General features: G+C 40.1%; 1 protein-coding gene across 10 annotated transcripts in view; it reads left to right on the forward strand.

Annotated features, from left to right (window-relative positions):
* LOC135272635 (WASH complex subunit 2C-like) overlaps positions 1–27,782 on the forward strand; it is a 136,724-nt gene that overhangs the window by 20,870 nt on the left and 88,072 nt on the right. For 8 of the 10 annotated variants that reach the window (XM_064371103.1, XM_064371101.1, XM_064371104.1 and 5 more), the window contains 14 exons: positions 2,230–2,389; positions 5,016–5,168; positions 7,505–7,633; positions 7,761–7,841; positions 8,872–9,000; positions 9,128–9,208; positions 11,275–11,403; positions 11,531–11,611; positions 12,284–12,461; positions 14,020–14,094; positions 16,093–16,127; positions 21,819–21,907; positions 25,083–25,118; positions 27,542–27,593. In XM_064371103.1, coding sequence (XP_064227173.1) covers positions 2,230–2,389; positions 5,016–5,168; positions 7,505–7,633; positions 7,761–7,841; positions 8,872–9,000; positions 9,128–9,208; positions 11,275–11,403; positions 11,531–11,611; positions 12,284–12,461; positions 14,020–14,094; positions 16,093–16,127; positions 21,819–21,907; positions 25,083–25,118; positions 27,542–27,593 — 1,408 coding nt within the window. The remainder of the gene's footprint in view (positions 1–2,229; positions 2,390–5,015; positions 5,169–7,504; positions 7,634–7,760; positions 7,842–8,871; positions 9,001–9,127; positions 9,209–11,274; positions 11,404–11,530; positions 11,612–12,283; positions 12,462–14,019; positions 14,095–16,092; positions 16,128–21,818; positions 21,908–25,082; positions 25,119–27,541; positions 27,594–27,782) is intronic. The other 2 variants (XM_064371105.1, XM_064371110.1) reach the window with 2 other exon arrangements.

Genomic DNA, 27,782 nt, shown 5'->3' on the forward strand with positions numbered 1-27,782 from the left:
TTAATAAACCTGAAAGCCTGTCTAGGTCACAAGGACTGCAACTCTTAGGCAAGTTCAAGTGCCGTGCTGCGCTTGGAACCAGTGTGTCAGGAGGGGCATGTGACCCTGGGAGACAGCAGCTGGGGCAGCTAGGGAGTGTTTGCTCACCCCTCCTTCAACCCTTGACAGTGCAGCTCACAGCTCTGACAAAGACTTCTTTCGTCGGCTTGAGGGGAGGAAAGAGGACTTTGTCTTGCAACTCGGATACTAGCTCAGCCACAGTGGGAGAGGACACTGGTCAGAGTCACGAAACCCCCATCTGAGGTCCCAGCTTTGGGATAGCATCTCTAGACAAACTCTGGGCCAGAAGGGAACCTGCTAGGACTCAGTGATGGCAGGATTCATCTCTTGCTGATGAAAGAGCCCTTGGGCCCTGAAGCATCATCAGTGATGACCAGGTAGTACATGCCATGGGCCTGGAGTGAGACAGAGATGTGCTGGGTCAGCTGCGGTGGCTCCAAGGAGAGACTCCCTCTGCTTGATAAATGCTGAGGGAAGAGTAAAGAGGAGTTTCCTTGAGCTTAGATACCAGCTCAGCTACAGTCAGCGGAGCACCAGGTGAGCTGTAGGAGTCCACGATTCAGGCCTTGGCTCTTGGATGGCATCTCTGGACCTACCCTGGTCCAGAGGGGAGCCCACAGCCCTGAAGAATGAGTTCCAGGGAAGGCTGCACTCACAAGCTGATTAATACCTTGGGGTATTATTAAGTGAACATCCGTGGGGTATTATTAAGTGAACATCTGTGGTGACCTGGCACTAAGCTCCATGGGACTGCAATGATGTGCGTGGGGACTGGCTACTCTGCCTAGGGAAAAGGGAAGGAAGAGCGGGAAGGGATTTGCCTGGTGGATTCAGTGCCAGCTCCAGCCATGGTAGAACAGGACACCAGGTAGATGTCTAAGGTTTATGACTCCAGCCTAGGCTCTCAGGCAGCACCTTTGAACCCATCCAGGTGTTATACCCAAGTGAGTCAAGGAATGAGCCACACTCTGAGGTTGAATTATGAGTCCTTTATTTTAGCCAGTGACCAAGAGGTGGCTAACACCCAAAATTCTCTCGGCCCTCAAGAAAGAGTTAAGGGGTTTCTTATACCCTAGTTTGAAAAGGGAGGGGGGAACCTAGCTGAAGCAATTTTTTCACAGAAGCAGAGTAAGCAAAAAAGTTAAAAGATAAACTGGTACGTGAGAAATAAAACAGTACCAGGTGCGAGGGCTAGAGCTGTCATAAAAAGACATCCAATTTATACATAGGGGGGCTCTGGGTACTCAACAGCAACTGCATTCCCAGGCTCTGCTGGAACTGCTTAACTCAGGCGCTTATCAGCAGATGCACTCCGGGATGTGCCCAGTGTCATCCTGCCCCAGCTACATACTGCATTTACTTACTTAATGAGGGGAATAACTAAAATGAAGACACGAAGGTGGAGTCTGTCTGGCTCAAGAAGCTAACATGAAGCCTGAACAGCTCTCAGCTAAGAAAGAGAGAGTCGGTTTAAGCCAACGACAAGCAGGTTATCACATAGGGACCAGGGCAACTTACTGCACTTAAGGGAAGGACAGAAGCCTGGCTAGCTTCACTACCTGCTAATTGTAGAGCCCCGGGGCCTTGAGTGACATAAGTGGCAGCAGGTAGATGTTACAGTGGGCCTTGTGCAGTCACAATGCTGTGCTGACTTCAGACCTAGTGCCGTCTGGACAGACCTAGTGCTGTTCCAGAGGTCGTGGCCACAGGGGTGCTTGTATCGCTCCTCTCCCAGCTCCAGGCAGCCTAGCACAGAGAGACAGACTTCATTTGTGGGAAAGTAAGGGAAGAAGGGAGCCTGTCTGCTAATACAGAGAATTCCTCCAGGTTTTATCCGAGACCACCAACGTGGTACCTCCACAAGTCTGCAAAAACAATGACATTCTTCACAGAAATAGAAAATCAAGTGTATTAACACACTTTTTATATCCATGTTTTTTTCCAATACAAGTTTTTTCTATTTTCAAAGAGAGCTGGGAAAGTTGCATGCTTTCTTGTTATTTCTTCGATCGAAAGTGTTCTGTCCAGTGTGAGTTCTTTCATGCGTTCTAATAAACTAGAGCACGGGATGGCTTTACCACATTTGTTACATGAGAATAATGTTTTTGAAGCTGGCCCGGTGAACTAACATGGTCCTGTGTTGGTTTTGTTGTGTTTCTCCTTCCCCAGGAATGAGTTGGAAAGGCAGTTCTTGAAGCTAATTGATTATAATATCCAAGTTCCTGGCAGCATTTACAGCAAATACTACTTTGATCTTTGCACTTTGGCACAAGACCACGCGGATTTGCCTCTTCAGCTCCTTGACAGAGAAAGAACACGGAAGCCGGAGGTAAGACTATGAAGTTACTAAGTGGATTTGCAGTCGGCAGTGCCAACATCTGTGACTGCCGATTAAAAAAGGAAAAAAATGGAAAGTTTCAAAATTAACTGATTGGTTTTTCTTTGTAAATTATAAATAACCTATACTGGAGGGATAAATGAGCAATAAATTTTGCAGGCTCTGGAGCTGTAAAACTTCTTTCAACCTATGGTAATTTTGATTATTAAATAAAACAAGAGGTCAAGACACACAAGTTAAGTAGCTGAATAGTCTGCACATTTTTGATTATTTGTGAAACATGATCATCTTAGACAACAGTAAATAAAAGATTTTTTTTAGAGATATTTTAGTGTAAGTTAAGTGTGACTTAGTTATAATCCTATGTTGACCAAAAGATTAAACAAGAAGCAGGAGAACTTAAAGAAATGTAATATGAGTTTTGTTCTGAGCCAAATTTGTGATCTGCTAGCCCAGGAATGAGATCTGCACAAACTAAGAACGTGTCCCGGAGTGGGCCACACGAGACATGGCATGTATACATTTCTGTTACATAGAAAATGGAAGAAGTGGGCAGTGAAACAAAGGTGACATCCTCAGCAGTTCTGATTGGTGCTCAGTGACACTGTATATAAGATAAAGTAAATATGTGGTTAACGTAGTTTACTCATTAGCCTTTTACCCTAATGAGTACTTAGGGGGACTCAGGGTCAGGAGAGGGATGGTTGATTCTGTGCTGCCTTTGTGTTTCATCCTATAGGCAGGTTGTAATCGGTACATGTCAGGGAGGTATTTGACAGGCTCTGGCCTTGCAGGTGAGGTTCAGCTTTCATTCATAGGCCCAGTTTCTGTTATCCATATGGCCAAGATGCAGCCATTTTAGACCATTACATTTTTTTTCTTCATACTTTCCTTATTTTCTGATACCTATCAAGAAAGTAAATTTAGTCAGGCATGGTGGCTCACGCCTGTAATCCCAGCACTTTCTGAGGCTGAGGCAGATGGATCACCTGAGGTCAGGAATGTGAGATCAGACTGGTCAACATAGTGATACTCCATCTCTACTAAAAATACAAAAATTAGCTGGGTGTGGTGATGCACGCCTGTAATCCCAGCTACCAGGGAGGCTGAGGCAGCAGAATTGCTTGAACCTGGGAGATGGAGGTTGCAATGAGCCGAGATTGTGCCACTGCACTCCAGCCTGGGGATCAGGGCGAGACTCCGTCTCAAAAAAAAGAAAAACAGAAAATAAACTTCATGACAAGGATGAGGAGTTAGCTTGTTTTCAAGAAAATTAAAACTAGTATTTTGGGTAGCATTTTCTGTGGTTTAGGACCTTAGTTATATAAGAAGGAAGAATATGATTTGCCGTACTTAAGTCTCTCTATCTCCCTTATCAACTAGTTGTATTGAATTTTTATGTAGTTTTCAGTGAGTGCAGCGTGTTCCACAAAAGCCTTTTCCTTTAATCACTTCCGTGTTGCCTCATCTCTTCTGAAATTCTTCATGATCTTCCAGTTCAAATGGTTTTGCACTTTAATGATCTCTTCCTGACAATAACTGAAAATCCCCTTGCTCAGTTCATTCTTCCTTCATCACATTTTAAAATCATGATCAGCAATGCCCTTCCTTAGTTTCCCAAATCTGCCTTCCTAACTTGATTTAGGCATTGCCTCAAAGCACACTTTCTTGTGTCATATGGTAAGATTTGTATCTATACTATACTACAGTAGAGCTTTAGTTTTTTTCTCAAGAACTTGTTGATAAGTCACTTGCCCCAAAGATGCCGTGAATTCCAGGTCATGAACCTCAGTTTCCTAGTCCCTCAAATCCCTGCCTCCCTGATAAGATGAGATGAGAAATGGGCTCAAGTGCTTGCAGACTTGTATTGGGCACTCAGTTGGTGTAAAACGCTGGGACTGGCCACGGAAATACAGTGTGTAGTCCTTTCAGATGAACGGATAAACAGATGTGTGCTAGCTGTTAGTTAGGAAGAAAGTCAAGGAAGGGTCAGGTGGAGAGAGAAATACTATGCTTATTCAACAAAGCAACTGATGGGAACAGAAAGACCGTGGGTGACATCTGAGCAGGGCTTGAAAGATGAGGAAGATTTGCTCCTACGGACATCGAGGGCAGTGTGGTATGGAAGTTTGAAAGTTTGCAGTGACTTTAAGGAATAGCTAGCACATGAGTAGAGGGAAGAATGGGGTGTCTGCTGAGTGTCATTTGCTTCAAGGAGTGCAGGTTTCGGGTGGGAGAGGACATGATCTAGGTGTTTTGTTTTATCAAGACAACTCTGGATGATGTCTTCTAGTTGAAATATCACAGGAGTGAGACAGACAGAGAGACTCATATTCATCTGATGGCAGAGGTAAGGATCTGAGTGAGGGAGGCGTAGGGGTTGACAGACACAAGTAGACCGATGCAGGTGATGCATGAAGTACCCTGTCCATAAGTCCCGGGTGGTGATATTTGTTGCTTCTCCCTTTTGGTGCCGTCTTCACTATCCTGTCTTCTCTTCCACCACCACATTTAGCTGAAGCCCTAAGAGGATGGTTTGGGCTTGTTCTGAATATGGCCATGCTGGTCAGACACACTTTTTTATTGTTGTGGATGTTGTGTGCTCTTCTTTTGGTAGAAAAAAGAGATCGTCTCTGAGGCACCACCTTTGCTGTTTAGCAATGAAGAAGAGAAGGAGGCACCACTTGGAGGGAAGCCTGTGGAAAAGAAGGTTGAGAGTGCCAAGGAATCATCAGAATTTGGGAGAACTGATGTGGCCGAGTCTGAAAAGGTGGACCTTTTTCTCTCGTATACTTGAATACATTTGTCTCTCATGTGTTGTTTTAAACACACACAATCCCTTAAGTTTTTTGACCACAGAAAATAAATGGCACATTTGTAGACAGATTTGAAAACACAGACAAGGAGTCTGTGTCCCCACAGTGCAGGAAGCCTCTGCAGGGCCTTTCCTCCTGGTCCTTCTACAGGACACATGTACACTGCGGTGTGCCTGCCACTGTCTCTGCAGTTACTGTCATGTCATGGCATCATTGCCTTTCTAACTTGTTCTCTTCTGTGCAGCGTTCCTGTTACCCTTGGTTCTCCTTTGGTCCCCAACTGTACTTGAATTTAAATGTCAGTTTTAGACTGGGCATGGTGGCTCACGCCTGTAATCCCAGCACTATGGGAGGCTGAGGCAGGCAGATCATGAGGTCAGGATATTGAGACCATGCTGGCCATGGTGAAACCACATCTGTACTGAAATACAAAAAATTAGCCAGGTGTGGTGGCGCACACCTGTAGTCGCAGCTACTCAGGAGGCTGAGGCAGGAGAATCGCTTGAATCTGGGAGACGGAAGTTGCAGTGAGCCAAGATCATGCCACTGCACTCCGTCCTGGCAAAAGAGCAAGACTCTGTCTCAAAACAACAACAACAACAACAAAAAAAACAGTTTTAAGGGGATGCTAGTTAGCATCCTTTTACTTTTTTTTTTTTTTTTTGAGAAGAAGTCTCACTCTGTCACTAGGCCAGAGTGCAGTGATGAGACCTAGGCTCACTGCAACCTCTACCTCCCGGGTTTGCGCGCGCCACCATGCCCAGCTAATTTTTGTATTTTTAGTAGAGATGGGGTCTCACCATGTTGGCCAGGATGGTCTCCATCTCTTGACCTCGTGATCCGCCCGCCTCGGCCTCCCAAAGTGCTGGGATTACAGGCGTGAGCCACCGCGCCCTGCCTAAACTCATTTTTATATGTAACAATAATATTTAGTGTTAATGTGATTTATTTTGTCAGAAGTCAGTTTTTAGGTAGCTTTTTTTTTTTTCTTTTGAGATGCGAGTCTCATTCTCTTGCCCAGGCTGGAGTGCAATAATGTGATCTCGGCTCACTGGAGCCTCTGTCTCCCAGGTTCTAGGATTCTCCTGCCTCAGCCTCCTGAGTATCTGGGACCACAGGTACACGCCACATGCCCAGCTAATTTTTGTATTTTTAGTAGAGATGGGGTTTCACCATGTTCACCAGGCTGGTCTTGAACTCCTGGCCTAGGGTGATCTGCCCACCTCAGCCTCCCAAAGTGCTGAGATTACAGGCGTGAACCACCAAGCCTGGCCTTTTTGTTAAGTTTTAGTCTGTGGCTGTGATACTAAAGGAATAGGGATGAATTTTAGAATATCAGGTCTGGAGCATTATATTATCAGACCAATAATGTTGATTTTAAATGTTAGAGATCTAGTAAACAAAAAGGGACTCACTTGGAGTCTGAAAGTAGGACAGAAGTGATGGATAGGCATGGGAAGGCTTGTGGTCACACCATGCCAGGTCTTTGGCTTACAGTGCTTACAGGTGAGGGATACGTATTTGACCACGTATGTAGTTTGTGGTTGAGTCAGCTGCTGTCTCTTCTTCCCTTTGGGAATGAGATAGAGCGAACTCATTCAATTGTGTATTTTTTAATCTCCAAAATGTTTCTCATTATGGAACTAACGGATTGTTTTTCTTTCTTTCTGTTTTTCCTGAGATGGAGTCTTGCTCTGTCCCCAGGCGGGAGTGCAGTGGCGCAGTCTCAGCTCACTGCAACTTCCGCCTCCTGGGTTCAAGCGATTCTTCTGCCTCGGCCTCCCGAGTAGCTGGGACCACAGGCACGTGCCACCACGCCTGGCTAATTTTTGTATTTTAAGTAGAGATGCGGTCTCACCATGTTGGCCAGGATGGTCTCGATCTCTTGACCTCATTATCCACCCACCTCGGCCTCCCAGAGTGCTGGGATTACAGTCATGAACCACCGTGCCCGGCCTGGATCGTTTTTCTAAGAAAAATTTTAGATACTATACAAGGTTTATATAGTATATATAATCTGGAAAGATTATCGCTAAACCTTGTGTATACAAACATATATATATAACTTTGTGTTTATAAACATATTTTCTGTTATTTTTGATAGCTCCATAGTGTTCCATTTTGTTAGTGCTTCATTCCCTTACAGAGTGCTCTTTAGGCTGTGGCCAGCCTTCTGCTCACATAATACAGCTGTAGGGACATCTTTGTTGTGTCCATCTTTACATGTGTAACTTCCTTGAGATGAGCTCTTAGAACTCTAATCACACGTGACCGTCCCTCCTATTCCCAGGGCCATGATCCTGATGCCCGCCCCAAGAGCACAGGTGTCTTCCAGGATGAAGAGGTCCTTTTCAGCCACAAGCTCCAAAAGGACAATGACCCAGATGTTGACCTTTTTGCCGGCACTAAAGCAACCAAGGTCAGTTCCAAAGGGTTCTCCACATTATGGCTTTGTTACTGTATTGGCTACTGTCTCAACAGCTCACCTAGTTCTCTTTGTAAATTGTTTTCTTTTGGATATTGAACCCGAGTCTTGTTTCTTCTAGTTGTTAGAGCCAAGTGTTGGGAGCCTGTTTGGGGATGATGAAGATGATGATCTTTTCAGCTCTGCCAAGTCCCAGCCTTTGGTATCAGCCTTTCGTTCTCAGTACTGGGTTGTGTGGGAAAGATTATGGGAAAGGAAACTAATGTTCAGTGAGGTGATTAAGGAAAATCTTCAGAGAGTCGTGGTGCTTCCCAGTAAATGAATGGCAAATAACATGCCGAGGGGAGCGTGGGTGGAGGATGCAATGCTTAGTTTGTGGTGTGCCCTATCTTAGGTTCCCTAAACTAACATTAAAACATTAACAGTCCAGTTTCTCTGACTGCACTACTGAGAGCTGCACATAGTGAATATGATTAATTTGATATATTTTCTCCCAGTCTCTTACTGTGTATGGTTTTGTAATGTTTTTCCATGGTTGTGAAACATTTAGCCTTACTTACTGTGTTAAAGTCATTTTTTTTTGTTTTTTGAGACAGAGTGTTGCTCTGTTGCCAGGCGCCACGCTGGAGTGCTGTGGCTCCCCAGGCGGGAGTGCAGTGGCGCAGTCTCAGCTCACTGCAACTTCCGCCTCCTGGGTTCAAGCGATTCTTCTGCCTCGGCCTCCCGAGTAGCTGGGACCACAGGCACGTGCCACCACGCCTGGCTAATTTTTGTATTTTAAGTAGAGATGCGGTCTCACCATGTTGGCCAGGATGGTCTCGATCTCTTGACCTCATTATCCGCCCACCTCGGCCTCCCAGAGTGCTGGGATTACAGTCATGAACCACCGTGCCCGGCCTGGATTGTTTTTCTAAGAAAAATTTTAGATACTATACAAGGTTTATATAGTATATATAATCTGGAAAGATTATCGCTAAACCTTGTGTATACAAACATATATATATAACTTTGTATTTATAAACATATTTTCTGTTATTTTTGATAGCTCCATAGTGTTCCATTTTGTTAGTGCTTCATTCCCTTACAGAGTGCTCTTTAGGCTGTGGCCAGCCTTCTGCTCACATAATACAGCTGTAGGGACATCTTTGTTGTGTCCATCTTTACATGTGTAACCTTCCTTGAGATGAGCTCTTAGAACTCTAATTACACGTGACCGTCCCTCCTATTCCTAGGGCCATGATGCTGATGCCCGCCCCAAGAGCACAGGTGTCTTCCAGGATGAAGAGCTCCTTTTCAGCCACAAGCTCCAAAAGGACAATGACCCAGATGTTGACCTTTTTGCCGGCACTAAAGTAAGCAAGGTCAGTTCCAAAGGGTTCTCCACAGTATGGCTTTGTTACTGTATTGGCTACTGTCTCAACAGCTCACCTAGTTCTCTTTGTAAATTGTTTTCCTCTGGATATTGAACCCGAGTCTTGTTTCTTCTAGTTGTTAGAGCCAAGTGTTGGGAGCCTGTTTGGGGATGATGAAGATGATGATCTTTTCAGCTCTGCCAAGTCCCAGCCTTTGGTATCAGCCTTTCGTTCTCAGTACTGGGTTGTGTGGGAAAGATTATGGGAAAGGAAACTAATGTTCAGTGAGGTGATTAAGGAAAATCTTCAGAGAGTCGTGGTGCTTCCCAGTAAATGAATGGCAAATAACATGCCGAGGGGAACATGGGTGGAGGATGCAATGCTTAGTTTGTGGTGTGCCCTATCTTATGTTCCCTGAACTAACATTAAAACATTAACAGTCCAGTTTCTCTGACTGCACTACTGAGAGCTGCACATAGTGAATATGATTAATTTGATATATTTTCTCCCAGTCTCTTACTGTGTATGGTTTTGTAATGTTTTTCCATGGTTGTGAAACATTTAGCCTTACTTACTGTGTTAAAGTCATTTTTTTTTTGTTTTTTGAGACAGAGTGTTGCTCTGTTGCCAGGCGCCAGGCTGGAGTGCTGTGGCACAATCTCAGCTCACTGCAACCTCTGCCTCCCGGGTTCAAGCAGTTCTCCTGCCTCAGCCTCCCGAGTAACTGGGACTACAGGTGCGCGCCACCATGCCCAGCTAATTTTTGTATTTTTAGTAGAGATGGGGTCTCACCATGTTGGCCAGGATTGTCTCCATCTCTCGATCTCGTGATCCGCCCGCCTCGGCCTCCCAAAGTGCTGGGATTACAGGCGTGAGCCACCGCGCCCTGCCTAAACTCATTTTTATATGTAACAATAATATTTAGTGTTAATGTGATTTATTTTGTCAGAAGTCAGTTTTTAGGTAGCTTTTTTTTTTTTCTTTTGAGATGCGAGTCTCATTCTCTTGCCCAGGCTGGAGTGCAATAATGTGATCTCGGCTCACTGGAGCCTCTGTCTCCCAGGTTCTAGGATTCTCCTGCCTCAGCCTCCTGAGTATCTGGGACCACAGGTACACGCCACATGCCCAGCTAATTTTTGTATTTTTAGTAGAGATGGGGTTTCACCATGTTCACCAGGCTGGTCTTGAACTCCTGGCCTAGGGTGATCTGCCCACCTCAGCCTCCCAAAGTGCTGAGATTACAGGCGTGAACCACCAAGCCTGGCCTTTTTGTTAAGTTTTAGTCTGTGGCTGTGATACTAAAGGAATAGGGATGAATTTTAGAATATCAGGTCTGGAGCATTATATTATCAGACCAATAATGTTGATTTTAAATGTTAGAGATCTAGTAAACAAAAAGGGACTCACTTGGAGTCTGAAAGTAGGACAGAAGTGATGGATAGGCATGGGAAGGCTTGTGGTCACACCATGCCAGGTCTTTGGCTTACAGTGCTTACAGGTGAGGGATACGTATTTGACCACGTATGTAGTTTGTGGTTGAGTCAGCTGCTGTCTCTTCTTCCCTTTGGGAATGAGATAGAGCGAACTCATTCAATTGTGTATTTTTTAATCTCCAAAATGTTTCTCAATACGGAACTAACGGATTGTTTTTCTTCCTTTTTTTTTTTTTTTGAGACGGAGTCTTGCTCTGTCCCCAGGCTGGAGTGCAGTGGCGCAGTCTCAGCTCACTGCAACTTCCGCCTCCTGGGTTCAAGCGATTCTTCTGCCTCGGCCTCCCGAGTAGCTGGGACCACAGGCACGTGCCACCACGCCTGGCTAATTTTTGTATTTTAAGTAGAGATGCGGTCTCACCATGTTGGCCAGGATGGTCTCGATCTCTTGACCTCATTATCCACCCACCTCGGCCTCCCAGAGTGCTGGGATTACAGTCATGAACCACCGTGCCCAGCCTGGATTGTTTTTCTAAGAAAAATTTTAGATACTATACAAGGTTTATATAGTATATATAATCTGGAAAGATTATCGCTAAACCTTGTGTATACAAACATATATATATAACTTTGTATTTATAAATATATTTTCTGTTATTTTTGATAGCTCCATAGTGTTCCATTTTGTTAGTGCTTCATTCCCTTACAGAGTGCTCTTTAGGCTGTGGCCAGCCTTCTGCTCACATAATACAGCTGTAGGGACATCTTTGTTGTGTCCATCTTTACATGTGTAACTTTCTTGAGATGAGCTCTTAGAACTCTAATCACACGTGACCGTCCCTCCTATTCCCAGGGCCATGATCCTGATGCCCGCCCCAAGAGCACAGGTGTCTTCCAGGATGAAGAGGTCCTTTTCAGCCACAAGCTCCAAAAGGACAATGACCCAGATGTTGACCTTTTTGCCGGCACTAAAGCAACCAAGGTCAGTTCCAAAGGGTTCTCCACATTATGGCTTTGTTACTGTATTGGCTACTGTCTCAACAGCTCACCTAGTTCTCTTTGTAAATTGTTTTCTTTTGGATATTGAACCCGAGTCTTGTTTCTTCTAGTTGTTAGAGCCAAGTGTTGGGAGCCTGTTTGGGGTTGATGAAGATGATGATCTTTTCAGCTCTGCCAAGTCCCAGCCTTTGGTATCAGCCTTTCGTTCTCAGTACTGGGTTGTGTGGGAAAGATTATGGGAAAGGAAACTAATGTTCAGTGAGGTGATTAAGGAAAATCTTCAGAGAGTCGTGGTGCTTCCCAGTAAATGAATGGCAAATAACATGCCGAGGGGAGCGTGGGTGGAGGATGCAATGCTTAGTTTGTGGTGTTCCCTATCTTATGTTCCCTGAACTAACATTAAAACATTAACAGTCCAGTTTCTCTGACAGCACTACAGATTTGTTTGTGTAAATGTTTGTTTGAAAGACCATTGCATACACTGTGGTGACTAAATATTTGTGCCTTTCAGGTGCAAAGCTTTGAATCTGAGTTTTAGCCTCTGTATGTCATTTTCTCCCTTAGCCCCAGTAAATTTTTGTAAGTACTCTATTTTCTTTTTATCATAGAGAGGATTCTTGTGACAGTCACAGTCTTCAGAATGCTGTTTCTGAAATGCTTCCTTTGAGTTGGTTGAGCCCTCATTTGAGAAAGTATTTTTAAAACTGAGAAACCAGGATTGTTTTCTGCATTATGATTTTTCCTTAAAAATGCTGTTCCACAACATCCTGGCCATTTGCATTTCCACAGCTTGTTGAAGTGTTTAAAGTTTAAAAAGAAAAATTGATTTAACATTGTTTTGTTTACATTTTTGGCATAACAAGGATGATATATTTGCTACAGAAGAAGTTAAACCCTCTCAAAAAACCAGAGAGAAGGAGAAAGCATTGGAATCCAATTTATTTGATGATAACATTGATACCTTTGCTGCCTTAACTGTAAAGCCAAAAGAAAAGTCCAATAAGAAAGTGGAAGCCAAGTCTATATTTGATGATGACATGGGTAAGTTTGGTTACATCTTGACCTAGAGAATCCTTACCTTTCCATCACTTGGTATTTTTCCTGCTACCTTTTCTTGGAGGTTTTCTGGAAAATGCACCCCTAGCGGGTTTCCTTCAGTGTAATCCCGAGTTAAGCTGAAGATTTATTTACCTTGTTGTAAAAGAGAAGTAAGGGATGGTTCGTCGTCAAAACTTTCAAAAGACATGGAATGTAAAGGTAGACTTTTAATGTGTAAGATAAAGATTGAAGGTTAAAATGCCAGACCTTGCCTGTGTAAGAGTGTCTGTTGCCATGGCTTCCCCTTTGTCCTTCCCTCTCCTGACAATAGCATATTGTTCAAAGATAAGAAACCAAAGCTTAAGAAGCTGGAAGCCATCATCCTCAGCAAACTAACACAGGAGCAAAAAGCAAACACCACATGTTCTCTCTCATAAGTAGGAGTTGAACAATGAGATCACATGGACACAGGGAGGGGAACATCACACTCTGGGGCCCTTCAGGGGCCAGGGGGTAAGGGGACAGAGAGCATTAGGACAAATACCTAATGCATGTGGGATTTAAAATCTCGATGATGCGTTTATAGGTGCAGCAAACCACCATGGCACATGTGTAGGTATGTAACAGACCTGCACGTTCTGCACATGTTTCTCAGAACTTAAAGTTAAAAAACAAAAAAAACAAAAAAATTTTAGTTGGGCTCTTAGTTTTTTTCGGAGGTAGGATAATTAAGACTCATGATGAGTGTGACTTTGTAACTTGGAGGACTATACTCACTTTTCAAGATGTTTAAGAATTTAGAATAAACATATGTGATTTGATTATATTTTTATACACAAAATATGTCAGTACTTGTGTAAACTTATACTCTGGTTGCTGGTGTAAGGAAAGCCTGTGCGTGATTTTACACACCAGTTCATAGACTGGTAGTGTTGGATGAGAGCCCAAAAAAGGCTCTTTATTGTCTTCTTTAGGATTACAACACAGTTTATGTATGTCTCATTTGTCCCTTTCCAATCCAAAGGCCTGTGTATGTTCTCCCTATATATTGCTAATGAAGAAATGAAGACTTAGAGATCTTACATGACTGTGGAAGATAGCTACTCAATGGAACTAAGGTTCTGTGTCCTCAGAGTGACATGGAAGTGACAGATATGCTAAATTTACTTTTTTTTAAATGTTTGAGCTCCAGAATAAATAATATATTTTGCCTATAAAATAGACCTGTCTTTAAACTGTACTGCCATCTTGTTTTTTCTATGTAGTTGATTTTACACAACTCAAAGGAAACATTTACCTCTTTATTTATTTATTTATTTAGGAGGGTCTCACTATGTTACTCACGCTGGCCTCAAATCCCTGACCTAGCCTTAAGGGATTTTCCCATCTCAGCCCTACAGACATGGGCCATCGTGCCTGGCTCCATCTTATGTCTACACATTCATTTCAGTGGATGAGAGTAAAGGTAGAGGTAGTGAAACGGCCTAAATACAGCAGTCGAAGAAATGAGTTGATAAACTGTTAAAAGTGATCACATCTTTTTTCTTTTCTCCCTCTATAGGTATGGATTTGGAGTCCACCCCTTCTGACAATCCAGAGACAAGCACAATATTCCTGAGAAAATCTCGAACAGATGGTGAGACACCATGTTTTTTCCACCAAGAAAAAGAGTGAAAACTCTTCTTATTTGATCAAATGTATTGTAGAAAGTATTTAGAAAAACTCATATTGGTTTAAATTTTTCAATTTTTCACATATTCACTTGTCTTATTTTACCATGTGATATACTTTAATTGTTATTGTGTTAGTGAAAACATGTAAACTTTTTATTTGTACTGTTTACCCTCTTTTGATCAACACAATTTGTCATGTGATGGAGGAGTTGTAGATTTATCTTTATTTAATAATTCTTTGTCCCTTTTCCCTTGCTCCACAGAGTACATTTTAAAGTTGACTGATAGAACTTAGGCTTCACCTTGGTTTCCATTTAAACAAATTAAAAAAAGAAAAATAGTTGTTCATCAACAAGGATTGAATCTGTGATTCTGGCCTCCTCTTCCACAGTCCTCCGACCACATGCATTTATCACATCCAAGTTTATGCTAATCAAAACTTCTATTAACCTTTTAATTTGATGTAATGTAAATTTAAACATGCCCTACTCCTGCTTATTTTCCTCAGTGTTATGTGAAATCCTTGTTTGTTTGCTAAAAAGCCATACACAGCCAGGTTTTCCTGTTGATTGAAGCAGCAAGAATGCAAGTGAGGATCTATAATCATATGTGAAGTGATGCAGCACAGTAAAATATGGGAGTTTGTAACCTTTGTTTCTTGTAGTTTGAGTAGACTTTGCCTGTCTTGAGTCAGTTATTTCTGTCTAGAATTTGTGTTCCTTTATGCATTACTATAAAGAGATACCTAAGGCTGAGTCTTTTATAACAAAAAGAGGTTTAATTGGCTCATAGATCTTCAGGCTGTACAAGCATGGCTTCAGCATTTGCTTCTGGTAGGGGCCTCCGCAAGCTTACCATCGTGATGGAAGGCAAAGGGGAAGCAGGTGGTTCCACACTTGTGAGAGGGTGGGGCGGGGGTAGAGGGAAGGTGCCACGCTCTTTTAAACTACCAGAATGAGAATTTGCTTATTACCATGGGGATGGCACCAAGCCATTCATAAGGAATCCACCGTGACCCAAATGCCTCCCACTAGGCCTTGTCTCCAACATTCAGGATCACGTTTTAACATGAGATTTGGAGGGGGAAATATCCAAACCTTATCAGAATTGTTTTCCCAGTTCCTTCCAGAGCCATGGGCTTCTCACACGTAGAGAGCATGGAAGGAGTTAAAAAAAAAAAAAAAAGCCACTCTGTGTCCCTCACTCTTCAGTGATAGCAATGTTTGCCTGCAAGGCCCTTTTAACTTTAAAAGTGGAGGCAGTGTAGGAAACAAAGCATGGCCTAGGTCACTCTTGGAGCTTTTGTTATTCTGACCTTTTTTTAGGAAAAATAAAAAGACTTTTTGTGCTGCGGACACCATGTTCAATGAGGTTTATATACTCATTTTAAAATCTAAACTTAAAAAGGTTACTTTCCTGTTGTGTAAAGACTCTTTTTTTGGTTTGTTTTGTTTTTAGTGACATATTAGTAGGTGACCACTAAGTGTGGTTCGAAATGCTTACTGGGATTCTGGTGCATCTAGAGATAGGTGCCTGGCCAGGAAGTAGTTCTTAGAGCTGTTAGCTCTTAAATTCTGGTAAAAAAGTAAGCTATGTGTAAATGCAGAATGAGAAAATGCTAATGGATCATGGCTCATATATGCAACAGTTAAACTTTTTTATTAGCTAATTTTTTCATCTGGCCTCATTTTTTTGCCCTTTCCTTTTGTATACAAGGTTTCTTTCATTTGTATATAATAGAAACAAAAAGTAAACTAGTCCAAAAAGTGAAACAAAGTTTTTATATTTTGCTTTATGAGATTTATCATGCCAGCTAATTTAAATATAAATTGTTGAAATAATTTTTTAAAATTGAATTTGTTCCCATTTTATTTAGGAGTAATCAGTAAGACGTTAACAACTAGTTTTATTTTACGGTATTTGTATTAGAAGTGACCAGTTTGTTTGTTCTTTTTTCTTAGTAGAAGAAATAAGAAAAGGCAACTATACAAACCATGTAAGTAAACAGTCAAAAAGTTAAAAAACTGATAGTTTGACATAAAAGTATGTCTCTCTTAATTACTTTAAATTATAATGAGGACCCCATGCTGATAGCATGGACTTCTTTTTGTGGCTTTTCTAAATCTGTTACATTTTCCTAAGTATCAAGAAAAGTCTTGAGCTTAGTGTGTCCACCTTTTAAGAATGTCTGACATTTAAGTTAAATTTCAATAGTCTGATTGTGGTATAAAGATCTGCCTGAAATATTGAGTCATATTTTTAATTTAGCTAAGTTAATTGTCAGCACCGTCTTTTAGTTAATTGTTAGCACTGTGTATTGACTTTCTGCCATAGCAGGTGCAAGCATAGCTTCCTCACTACACCATGACCTTATTTTTCTCCCTCTGTTTCTTCCAATTGTAGCACACTTTTTCATTAAATCTAATATTTACATGATTATGACTATGCAAATATTATTCAGTGCTAAGTCATACGGTGTTTTCATTGTGCCTCTGCATTACATATTCCTTCATTTTTTCTCTGAACCAGTTCTGAAATCTGAGCACTTCTGCACTTCTTCTGGATCATGTCTTTCTTCGTAGCCTGTGTTACTTTACCCAGCCAAATGCAGTAAGTAGCCCCTGGCTGGTCTGTTTGCTTTCAAAACCATTGTTTTTTAGCATGAAACTAATTTTCTGACTATTTGTTTGCCTGTTTTCTAACAGCCATTTCCCCCATCAAGTGTTGTAGCATCTATCATGTGCCTCTCCAACTATTTTCCATCTGCTAAAACGTCTCTGTTCCATTTTTCTTTGTTGTGGAGGTGGGGTGACAACTTACTTTGGCCTTTTGTCATCCTAATTCAATATAGAGTGACTTTCCCTAGATATGCTCGATGTTTGCTTTTCTGATTCTTTTTGTGCTATCTCCTTAAAGTCTTTTGGGATCCTCCCATAACTGCTGTCTTGTGTGGGATCACCTGTGTCCTAGATTCTGTGTTTCCTTCTGTCCTGTTATCCTGGGTGGAGATGTTTAGAGATCTGCCCAGACTTAAAATCCCTCTTTTTTGATAGAGAGTAAACCTCTAGGTTGAATCTAAATTTTATGATTCTGAAGATATTCTACAATGTGCTCGCTTCACACTGTTGTTCTTACAGTGTTGCCATCGTGTGATACATTGTTTGTAATTGGCTTTTATATATCTGTAGAACCTTTTTTAGGAGCTTCTGTCTCTCTGAGATTCTGAAACTTTGTAACAACAGCTTAGTGGGACTCTTTACATTTTATTGAGGCTACTAAGTCTGCAGACTATCTGTGCTTGATAATTTGTTTCACTTTCTCTGATACTTTTTTTCTGATAGTCTTGTTATTCATACACTAGGCTGCTTAGACCAGTATACCTGCATTGGTTTTTAATTTTTCCCCTTCTATTTTTCAGTTTCCCTTATTATTATAGATGGAGTTTTTTTCATGAATGCCCAAAGTCTTAGAAATATTTAAGTTAGTTAAGATTTATTTATTTTTAGCCTGGTCAACATAGCAAGACCTCATCTCTACAAAAAGGTGAAATAACAAATTAGCCAGGTATGGTGGCATGTGCCTTCAGTTTTGCCTACTCAGGAGGCTAAGGTAGAGGATTGCTCCAGCTCAGGAGATTGAGGCTGCAGTTAACTATCATTGCACCACTGCCCTCCAGCCTGGGCAACAAAGTGAGACCCTGACTCAGAAAAAGGAAAAATGTTATTCTTAAAAAACATATCTAAAATTTGTCCTGCCAAAAAGGAGAGAGAAAAACATAAACTTTAGTTTTCATTTTATTTTATGTTTGCTGGCAAAAATGCTGTCGTTGATTTATTTATATATTTTTATTCTATAGGTTTTGGGGGGAACAGGTGGTTATATGAATAAATTCTTTAGTGGTGATTTGTGACATTTTGATGTACCCATCACTTGAGCAGCATCCACTGAAGCCAATTTGTAGTCTTTTATCCCTCATTCCACTGCCATTCTTTCCACTGTGTCCCCAGAGTCCATTGTATCATTCTTATGCCTTTGCATCTTCATAGCTTAGCTCCCAGGTATGAATGAAAACATACAATGTTTAGTTTCCCATTCCTGAGTTGCTTCACTTAGAATAATGTCTCCAATTCCATCCAGGTTGCTGGGAATGCCCCTAATTTATTCCTTATTATGGCTGAGTGGTGTTCTATGATATATACATATATATGTGTGTGCGTATATATATGTGTGTGTGTGTATATATATACACACACACATTATACATAGACATATGACAGTTTCTTTATCCACTCATTGATTGATGGGCATTTGGGCTGCTTCCATATTTTTATCATTGCAAATTGTATTGCTGCAAACATACATGTGCAAGTATTGTTTTTGTATAATGCCTTTTTTTCCTCTGGGTAGATATCCAGTAGCAGGATTGCGGGATTGCATGGTGTTTCTACTTTTAATTGTTTAAGGAATCTCCACACTGCTTTCCATCGTGGTTGTACTAGTTTCCATTGTTACCAGCAGTGTAGAGAAGTGTTTTCTTTTCACTGCATCCACACCAACATCTATTATTTTTGTATTTTTTGATTATGGCCATTCTTGCAGGAGTAAGGTAGTATGGCATTGTGGTTTTGATTTTCGTTTTCCTGATCATTCATGATGTTGAGCATGTTTTCATATGTTGGTTGGCCATTGGTATATCTTCTTTTGAGAATTGTCTGTTTATGTCCTTCGCCTACTTTTTGATGGGATTTTTTTTTTCTCTTGTCCATTTGTTTGATTTTTTTGTAGATTCTGTGTATTAGTCCTTCATCAGATGTAGAGATTGTGAAGCTTTTCTCCCATTCTGTGGTTGTCTGTTTGCTCTGCTGATTGTTCCTTTTCCTGTACAGAAGCTTTTTCGTTAAGTCTCACGTGCTTAATCTTTGTTTTTGTTGCATTTGCTTTTGGGTTCTTGGCTATGAAGTCTTTGCCTGAGCCAGTGTCTAGAAGGGTTTATCAAATGGTATCTTCTAGAATTTTTATGGTTTCTGGTTGTAGATTTATATCCTTGATCCATCTTGAGTTGATCTTTGTATAGGTGAGCGTTGAGGATCCAGTTTCATTTTCCTGCATGTAGCTTGCCAGTTATTCCAGGCATTAAACCGTATATGGTTTAATTTCTTCACATTATGTTTTAGTTGGCTATAGGTATTTGGGTCTATTTCTGGGTTCTCTATTCTGTTCCATTGGTGTATTTGCCTATTTTTATACCAGTACCATGCTGTTTTGGTGACTGTGGCCATATAGTATAATTTGAAGTCAGGTAAAGTGATGGCTCTAGATTTGTTGGCTTTGCTTAGTATTGTTTTGACTAAGTAGGGTCTTGGTTTGTTGCATATGAATTTTAGGGTTCTTTTTTTTTTTTTTAGTTCTGTGAAAAATGATAATGGCATATTGTTAGGAATTACATTGAATTTATAGATTGCTTTTGGCAGTGTGGTCATTTTTACAATATTTATTTAAGCCATTCATGAGTGTGGGATGTCTTTCTATTTGTTTGTGTTATCCATGATTTCATTCAGCTATGTTTTATAGTTCCCATTGGCATATCAGAAAGATAATCCACCATGTTTAAGTAGGTTTCATACCAGGGATACATGGATGGTTTAACATATGGAAGTCAATAAATATGATATATCACAGAAAGAGAATTGAAAGCAAAAATCACATGATCATCTCAATAGACGAAGAAAAAGCATTTGACAAAATCCTTTTATGATTAAAAGGTTTAAAAAGCATTTGACAGCATCCTTTTATGATTAAAACCCTCAGCAAAACTGACATACAAGGGACATACCTCAATGTAATAAAAGTCATTTATGACAGACCCACAGCCAACATAATACTGAATGGCGAAAAGTTGAAATCATTACCCCTGAAAACTGGAACAAGGCAAGGATGCCCCAGTCTCACTACTTTTATTCAGCATAGTAGTGGAAGACCTAGCCAGAGTAATCACACAAGAGAAAGAAATAAAGGGCATCCAGATCAGTAAATAGGAAGTCAGACTGTCACTGTTTGCTGATAATATGAACGTATACCTAGAAAACCCTAAAGACTCCTCCAAAAAGCTCCTAGAACTGATAAATGAATTCAGCAAAGTTTCAAGATACAAAATTAATGTACACAGATCAGTAGGTCTGTTACACCCCAACAGCTACCAAGCTGAGAATCAAACTAAGAACCTCAACCCCTTTTACAATAGCTGAAAAATAAAGTAAAATACTTAAAAGTACACCTAAGCAAGGAGGTGAAAGATCTCTACAAGGAAAACAATTTTAGTGTTTTTAATGGGTTAAAATGAGAGGCAGCAGGTACAATGGAAGAAGTCAGTGGGTGGGCACTGGTATCCAAGGGGAACTGGACCTTTGATGGTAAGGCTTTAGTTTTGACTTGTTAAATTACTAGGTATGATTATTTTCTAGTTTTTGTTATTATACCTTAAAACCACTAAGTAAGCCCTTCCATTTCTTGTTAAAGATCATAGCATTTCATACTCTGATTTATGCTGACTGAAGTTAGATGATTTGTTTCTATTTTGTGACACCTTAAATAATACCTACAAAGAGTGATCTGTTAGTAGTGTTTTTGTTTTAATTAAATGTAGTAAGATGTTGAGTCCAAATGATGACTCAGTTAGTTTGTCAAACACTTGTTGACGTTTTTGATTTATTCAGAATTCTATGCTCAGCAGCTGGATGTAGGAACAGTTAGGGCCCGCTGTTACTTTTATGGAGAGGCATACTTTCTCATGAGAATACTTAGTCTCTTGTAACCAGTGGTGAATCTGACTCATTAGTGTACCAAAGAAACATGTTTTGGTGTGGCTGCTGGCAAACAGATCCAAGAGGGTAGATGTAGTCAAAGTTGCTGAAACAAGGAAAGAGAAAAGTGGTATTCTATGCAGAGAGTAGGGTATAGCAGGAAAATGCCTAGGGTGCAGCTCAAATGATTTATAGAATGAAATTAAGTTTTGAAATTAATGGCAAGTATTGTCGAAGAGTCTCATTTGAGTCATGTCATGGCTGTCTTATTTAAACTTGAAGGGAAAGTTAAATTTTTTAAGTTGTCATCTGTTTTCAGGGTGTGAGAGAATATTAAATTGTTACTAATTTTATCCTCCACATAAGAAAACAGGACTAGAGAAACCTATGGCTTCCTCACTTGTTGGTGGTCTAGCAACACTGGCACACAGAGTCTCTGAATCTGAAACTTGTTTTGTCACCGGAAATAATACATCTAGGATTAGTAGTTTAGTAAATGTATTAGTCTCTTATTCACTGCAATAAAATGTTCTTCTACGATATTATTTAATACGTTACATTTTACTGTAGTAAATAAATAATAGAAATAGAAATTCTCAGATCTTATTTTAAACTTTTCTCATTATTTATAAAGGGAATTCATAAAATCCTTGTTGGGTTTGATGACAGGTACCTTATTTAGGGCAGCATTTTATAACCTGTATCTCAAACATCATCTCTGGAAGTTAAGAGCCTCCGATGAGTTCTCTATAGAGTGCACAAGATGCCACACTCAGGCAGTTCACAGAGTGTAAGAAATATCCTAGTGCTTTGTCATTTGACATTTTAACCGATAAAAAAATACACCTTGATAAGTTTAACTTACACTTTCTTTCCTTCCCCTTCAGGTATCTACTGGGCTGTATAGTTCACGTTCGACAGTTTTCCTTGACGACAGCACAGCCAGTCAATGTCATCTTAAAACGACACTAAAGCTGTGAGTACAACCATAGTGTCAAGGGACAGATTCCTTTATTCTAAAATTAATTATTTCAGCCATTTGGTTGTCCTCTTCAGCAGTCATTTAAGAAAGTGAAGTCAACTATATATTGATATACAGATTCTAAATATGAAGTATCAATTTCTCTTTTAAGAAATCTTAGATGTCATGGTAGAAGGAAAAATCAGTTAGCAAATAAGTCATCCCAGAAAAGTATAGCTATTTTTTTGGTGCCTTTATGCCTTAAGACAATGTTGACTGCAATGAAAAGGACCCTTTATTGGATTTTTTGTGTGTGAAAAATTAGTTTTTCAATGCATTGCAATGTGTACTACTTTGGACATTAGTCTTGGAAGAAGGAGCAGCTTTTTTTCTTCTGGCATCACAGTGTATCAGCAAATGCAAAAGAATGAGAATCATAGCAGTCTCTCAGTCTGTTCTTTTGCATTTGCTGAGGAGTGTTTTACTTCCAATTATGTGGTCCGTTTTAGAATAAGTGCTATGTGAAAAAATAGAAAAAAAGAAACTCAAAACCGTACAACTACACAGAAACTGAATTACCTGGTTCCTGAATGACTGCTTGGTAAATAACGAAATTAAGGCGGAAATAAGTAAGTTCTTTGAAACCAATGAAAACAAAGACATAATGTACCAGAATCTCTGGGACACAGCTAAAGCAGTGTTCAGAGGGAAATTTGTAGCACTAAATGCCCAGATCAGAAAGTGGGAAAGATCTAAAATCGACACCCTAAGATTACCATTAAAACAACTAGAGATGCAAGAGCAAACAAATTCAAAAGCTAGCAGAAGGCAAGAAACAACTAAGATCAGAGCAGAACTGAAGGAGGTGGAGACACGAAAATCCTTCAAAAAATCAGTGAATCCAGGAACTAGTTTTTGGAAAAGATTAACAAAATAGACCACTAGCCAGACTGATAAAGGAGAAAAAAGAGAAGAATCAAATAGACACACTAAAATATGCTAAAGGGGATGTCACCACTGATCCCAGAGAAATGCAGACTATGATCAGAGAATACTATAAACACCTCTACGCAAATGAACTTGAAAATCTAGCAGAAACGGATAGATTTTTAGACACATACATTCTCCTAAAAATAAACCAGGAAAAAGTCGAATCCCTGAACAGACCAGTAACAAGTTCTGAAATTGAGGCAGTAATTAATAGTCACCCAAAAAGCCCAGGAACAGATGGATTCACAGCTGAAAAATAGGGATGGCTGTGAGGCTTCTTTATGTGAAGAAAAGCATCCCAGAAGATTCTGATTTTCACCCCGACTCCATTATTCCAAACTTTGCTGCACATTGAAATTACCTGGGAAACTTAACAACAACTTTGATGCCCAAAGTCATCCCCAATGCTAATTTAAATTAAAACGTTTTATGTAGAAACTGAGGCAGTTATTAAAGCTCCTCAGGTGATTTTAATGTGCAGCAAAGTCTGAGAGCCGCTGCTTAATTTGAGTTTAGGACAAGAAACTGCTCCTATTTGGTAGGACCCTGGGCAAGTCAGTTTTAAGGTTTGTTTTCCTGATCTGTAAAATGAGTATTGGATTAAATGTGATTACACAGTCCCATATTTCTTGGTCCTTTCCAGCATATAACTTCAAATTCTGTGATTTTAAAATGATTTCAGAGATGAAAACTACTTGAAGGACTAGAGACATATGCATCTTAAGTGCTAATGTTACAGGCGTTTTAAAAAGTGCTAATATTGTATAGGCCTATTACTAAAATTGAGATTTGCCTTCCCTCAGTGCTTTTGAGCCTCATTCTAGATGCTGAGGGCAAATGAAAGCACATAACTTACATAAGAGAACCTCTTGCTTTCTGTAGAACCTCTTGTTTTCTGATACACAGCATCAGTGGGTAACTTAGGAATACAATTACATATATCTGAAGAGCTGTATCTGTTCACAAGTATTTCAGTTAAACTAATTGAAGGTACCTGCCATTCATATTACACTGTGTCATGTTACACTGCCTTGTTAGCACTGCTTATTTTAGGATCACTGTACTTATCATTGATTTCCTGTGTGCTAATATTTACTAATATATCTTTTAATAATTATGCAAAAGTGATTTCAGATAATTTTATTTGTTACAAGTCACTTTCATTATATATTTTTAGGGAAATAATACAAATTGGGTGGGTAGGAGATAGTAAACTAAACTAAAATGCAGGGCCTAACATCTTTTTTTTGAAACAGAGTCTCACCCAGGCTGGAGTGCAATGTCATGATCTCAGCTCACTGCAACCTCCACCTCCTGGGTTCAAGCAATTCTCCTGCCTCAGCCTCCTGAGTAGCTGATATTACAGGCACCCACCACCATGCCCGGCTAACTTTTTTGTATTTTTAGTAGAGACAGTTTCACTATGTTGGCCAGGCTGGTCTCGAACTCGTGACCTCATGACCTGCCCACCTTGGCCTCGCAAAGTGCTAGGATTACAGGCATGAGCCACCTCACCCATCCCGGGCCTAACATCTTAAAAAAGAAACCACTACTGTATGGGTTAAATTTAAACATATGGGCATATAGACATAAATTGCACGAGGCTGAATGCGGTGGCTCACGCCTGTAATCCCAGCACTTTGGGACGCTGAGGCAGGTGGATCACTTGAGGCCAGTAGTTTGAGACCAACCTGACCATCATGGCAAAATCCCTTCCCTACTAAAAATACAAAAGTTAGCTGGGCATAGTGGTGCAAACCTGTAGTTCCAGCTACTTGGGAGGCTGAGGCATGAGAATTGCCTGTACCCAGGAGGGGGAGGTTGTGGTGAGCCAAGATTGCGCCACTGCGCTCCAGTCTGGGCAACAGAGAAAGACTCTGAGTCAAAAAATAAATAAATACATAAAATAAAGTGCATGGGACAAAAGGTTTTGTACGTAGAAGGGCATATAACAGGGAAATATGTTGTTATTTATATATTAGAATCATCAACAGAAACATGTCTTCTAAGAGCATACTGCCTTGCATTTTGCTAAAAGCTAAGAAACGAAAGCAAGAAAGTGCCCTTATGGTACTGTTGTGAACTAGAAGATTTTAATTTCAGGGCCACTAGGAGAGTTTCCTCTGTACCCTTTTTAAAAAATGTCTTCAGGCCTAACAAATGATAACATCTATTGTGACGAATGTTTTTTCTTCCACAGTGTGACCTTAGCGATACATTATCATATCAAGCGAAGGTGAGCTTTTAAAAATCCTGTCTTGTTATTCTGGCTAATTACTTTGCAAGCTGTCAAGCTCAGCGTTAGGTCACAGCTCTAGATATCATAAGCTATATTGTTCCTACTAAAATATTGAAGCAAATTGTTTGTGTTTCTTTGACCCTTAAGCCTCTTTTGATTCTTAAATGACAGAGAGTCCTGAGTATGTTTTTATATTGATTATATTGGTATTCGCTGTGACAGAAATACAAAATTGAGATTTTTTTCAAAATCTGTTTTTAGTTTAGATTTCATAGCTTTACCACTGTTGATATCATGAGCTAGATAATGCTTTGTCCTGAGGACCGTCCTGTGCATTGCAGAAAGTTTAGTAGCATTGATGACCTTTACCAGTAGTAATCCATGACCCAGCTTGTGACAGCAAAAAATATTCCTGAGAACAATACTGTTAACATAAATCTTTTAATGAAGCAGTAACTCTTCTACAACAAAATCTTCAGTAAAAGTGTGTCATGTATTTATATTATTGAAAATCTCTAATGTTGGGCTTAACAGAAGTTAGCTGGATTTTCTAGCTCACTTTTTTGCAAATTGCTTTAAAAAAGCAGTAAGATAACGTAGTCTTATGCAAATATGTAGTTGGTAAAAGTGTATTTTTAAAGCTTTCAGACAGCTGTGGGTATTCTTTAATACAAAATCAAAACTTCACAAGTGCTAGTTTCTTAAATTACAGTGGCATTTTACACATTAATTTATTCCATCAGCACTCATCGATCTTTCTTAAACAGTAAATGGATCTTTCCACCCATACTTGCATTTATAATAGTATGCATTAATTATTTGGAAAATACTGGTTTATGTTTTATTGTATCAAAAAATCACTTTTTTAGTTTAACCACCAATCTTATTTTAAAACATTTTAAAATACTGAGAGGCTGTCAATATTTTATATTATAGTAGAAGGAACAAGTTTTTCAAAGTCCTCAGGAAAGCTTAAATTTTATCACTGGGAACAAATACTTTCCTTGTGACATGAGTGACACATTTCCTCGTGAATGAGAGCACCCTCACTTCATTTATTTTTGAGAATGATAGTTGTACTTTTTTTTAGACCTAGTGTCATTCTGTCACTCGGCTGGAATGGATTGGCATGATCTCAGCTCAAGGAGTCCTCTCACCTCAGGCTCCTGAGTAGCTGGGACCACAGGTGTGTGGCACCACACCTGGCTATTTTGTGTGTGTGTGTGACTTTGGTAGAGACAGGGTTTTGCCATGTTGCCCAGGCTGGTCTTGAACTCCTGAAGGAGTTTAGCTGCAGTGCTAACCTCCCAAAGTGCTGGGATTTTACAGGCATGAGCCACTGCACTGACCCAGTTGTACTTTCAAATAAAACTGATGTTCTATGAAAAAAGTGATTGTTCAGTTCACAGTTAAATCTTTTTTTTTTTAACACAACCATACTGCAGTCAACAGAAGTGCTTCTTGTTAACTTTCCACTTATTCAGAATACTAAAGAGAAATGTCAAGATTTAATAACACCATTTTTACTGCTTCATTAAAGACATTCTTAAGTAATTCAGGCTGTCTTTTTTAAATGTAAGGGACAGTAAAGAATAGAATGCCTACTGGTGTAATTTTGTACGACTGCCTTGATTTATGCTGAGAAACCAACAGTTTTGCCCAATTTTGCTTTTATACAATTATGGCAAGTGTCTATGAAAAAGCAGGCAATATCTTTACAATTTTAAAAAATGTTTTCATTTTTCTTTTATCAGCTTTCTCAGGTTGAATTAGTATGGTTATCAGAACAGTGTTGACCTCTTAGGCCTTCTGGAAAAGGGTTCTTGGGGATCCCCAGAGGTCCATGGAGCATATTTGGTGAACCACTGGTTTATCACACAGGCACAATGTATTAAGTTTTACGAAGTTTAAAGTTCATCAAAGACTGGATTCCTTTAAAATAAAAAGGAAGATGAGTTTTTAATTCAAACTACTGAAAATAAATAAATACATCATGAGAGTGTACTAAAGAGAACCAAAGAGAAAGGAAGCTAGCAATCTGAATCACATTGACATTTATTAAAGTTCTAAGGAGTTTATTGCCACCACCACTGCTTTGTAAAATGTTCTCGTGTTTCAGTGTGTGGTTAGAAGAGTGAAAATATGTTTGGTTTATTGCCATTGCCTGTTAGGGAGGGTCCGTTCTTATAGGCAGTTCTGACTGGTTATCATATAAAAGACTTTCCAGTACAGGACATGATGTGCTGAGTAAGAAGAGGTCAGGAAAACCTCTGCAGGTCAGGATCCAGGAGAATAATTTGTAAAAACTGTTTGCTTTGGTGCAGTAAACACCAAAGCACATAGGAGGCATTCTTTTACAAAACAGATATTATACTAAGATACTAACAATTTTTGAAGTAATGCACATTCTTATTTTATAGAGATGCCGATAGATCTTTGGACATATTTGATGAAGCGTTACATCCATTTACAGTAAGTGTCACCTTTTTTTTTTTTTTTTTTGAGACGGAGTTTTGCTCTTGTCTAGGCTGGAGTGCAACGGTGCCATCTTGGCTTACTGCAGCCTCCGCCTCCCAGGTTCAAGCAATTCTCCTGCGTCAGACTCCCAAGTAGCTGGGATTACAGGTGCCGGCCACCATGCCTGGCTAATTTTGTATTTTG

This window comes from Aotus nancymaae, unplaced genomic scaffold (genome assembly GCF_030222135.1).
Source record: "Aotus nancymaae isolate 86718 unplaced genomic scaffold, 86718_ANA_hifiasm-v0.15.2.pri h1tg000119l, whole genome shotgun sequence".
In the NCBI taxonomy this organism is placed as follows: Eukaryota; Metazoa; Chordata; class Mammalia; order Primates; family Aotidae; genus Aotus; species Aotus nancymaae.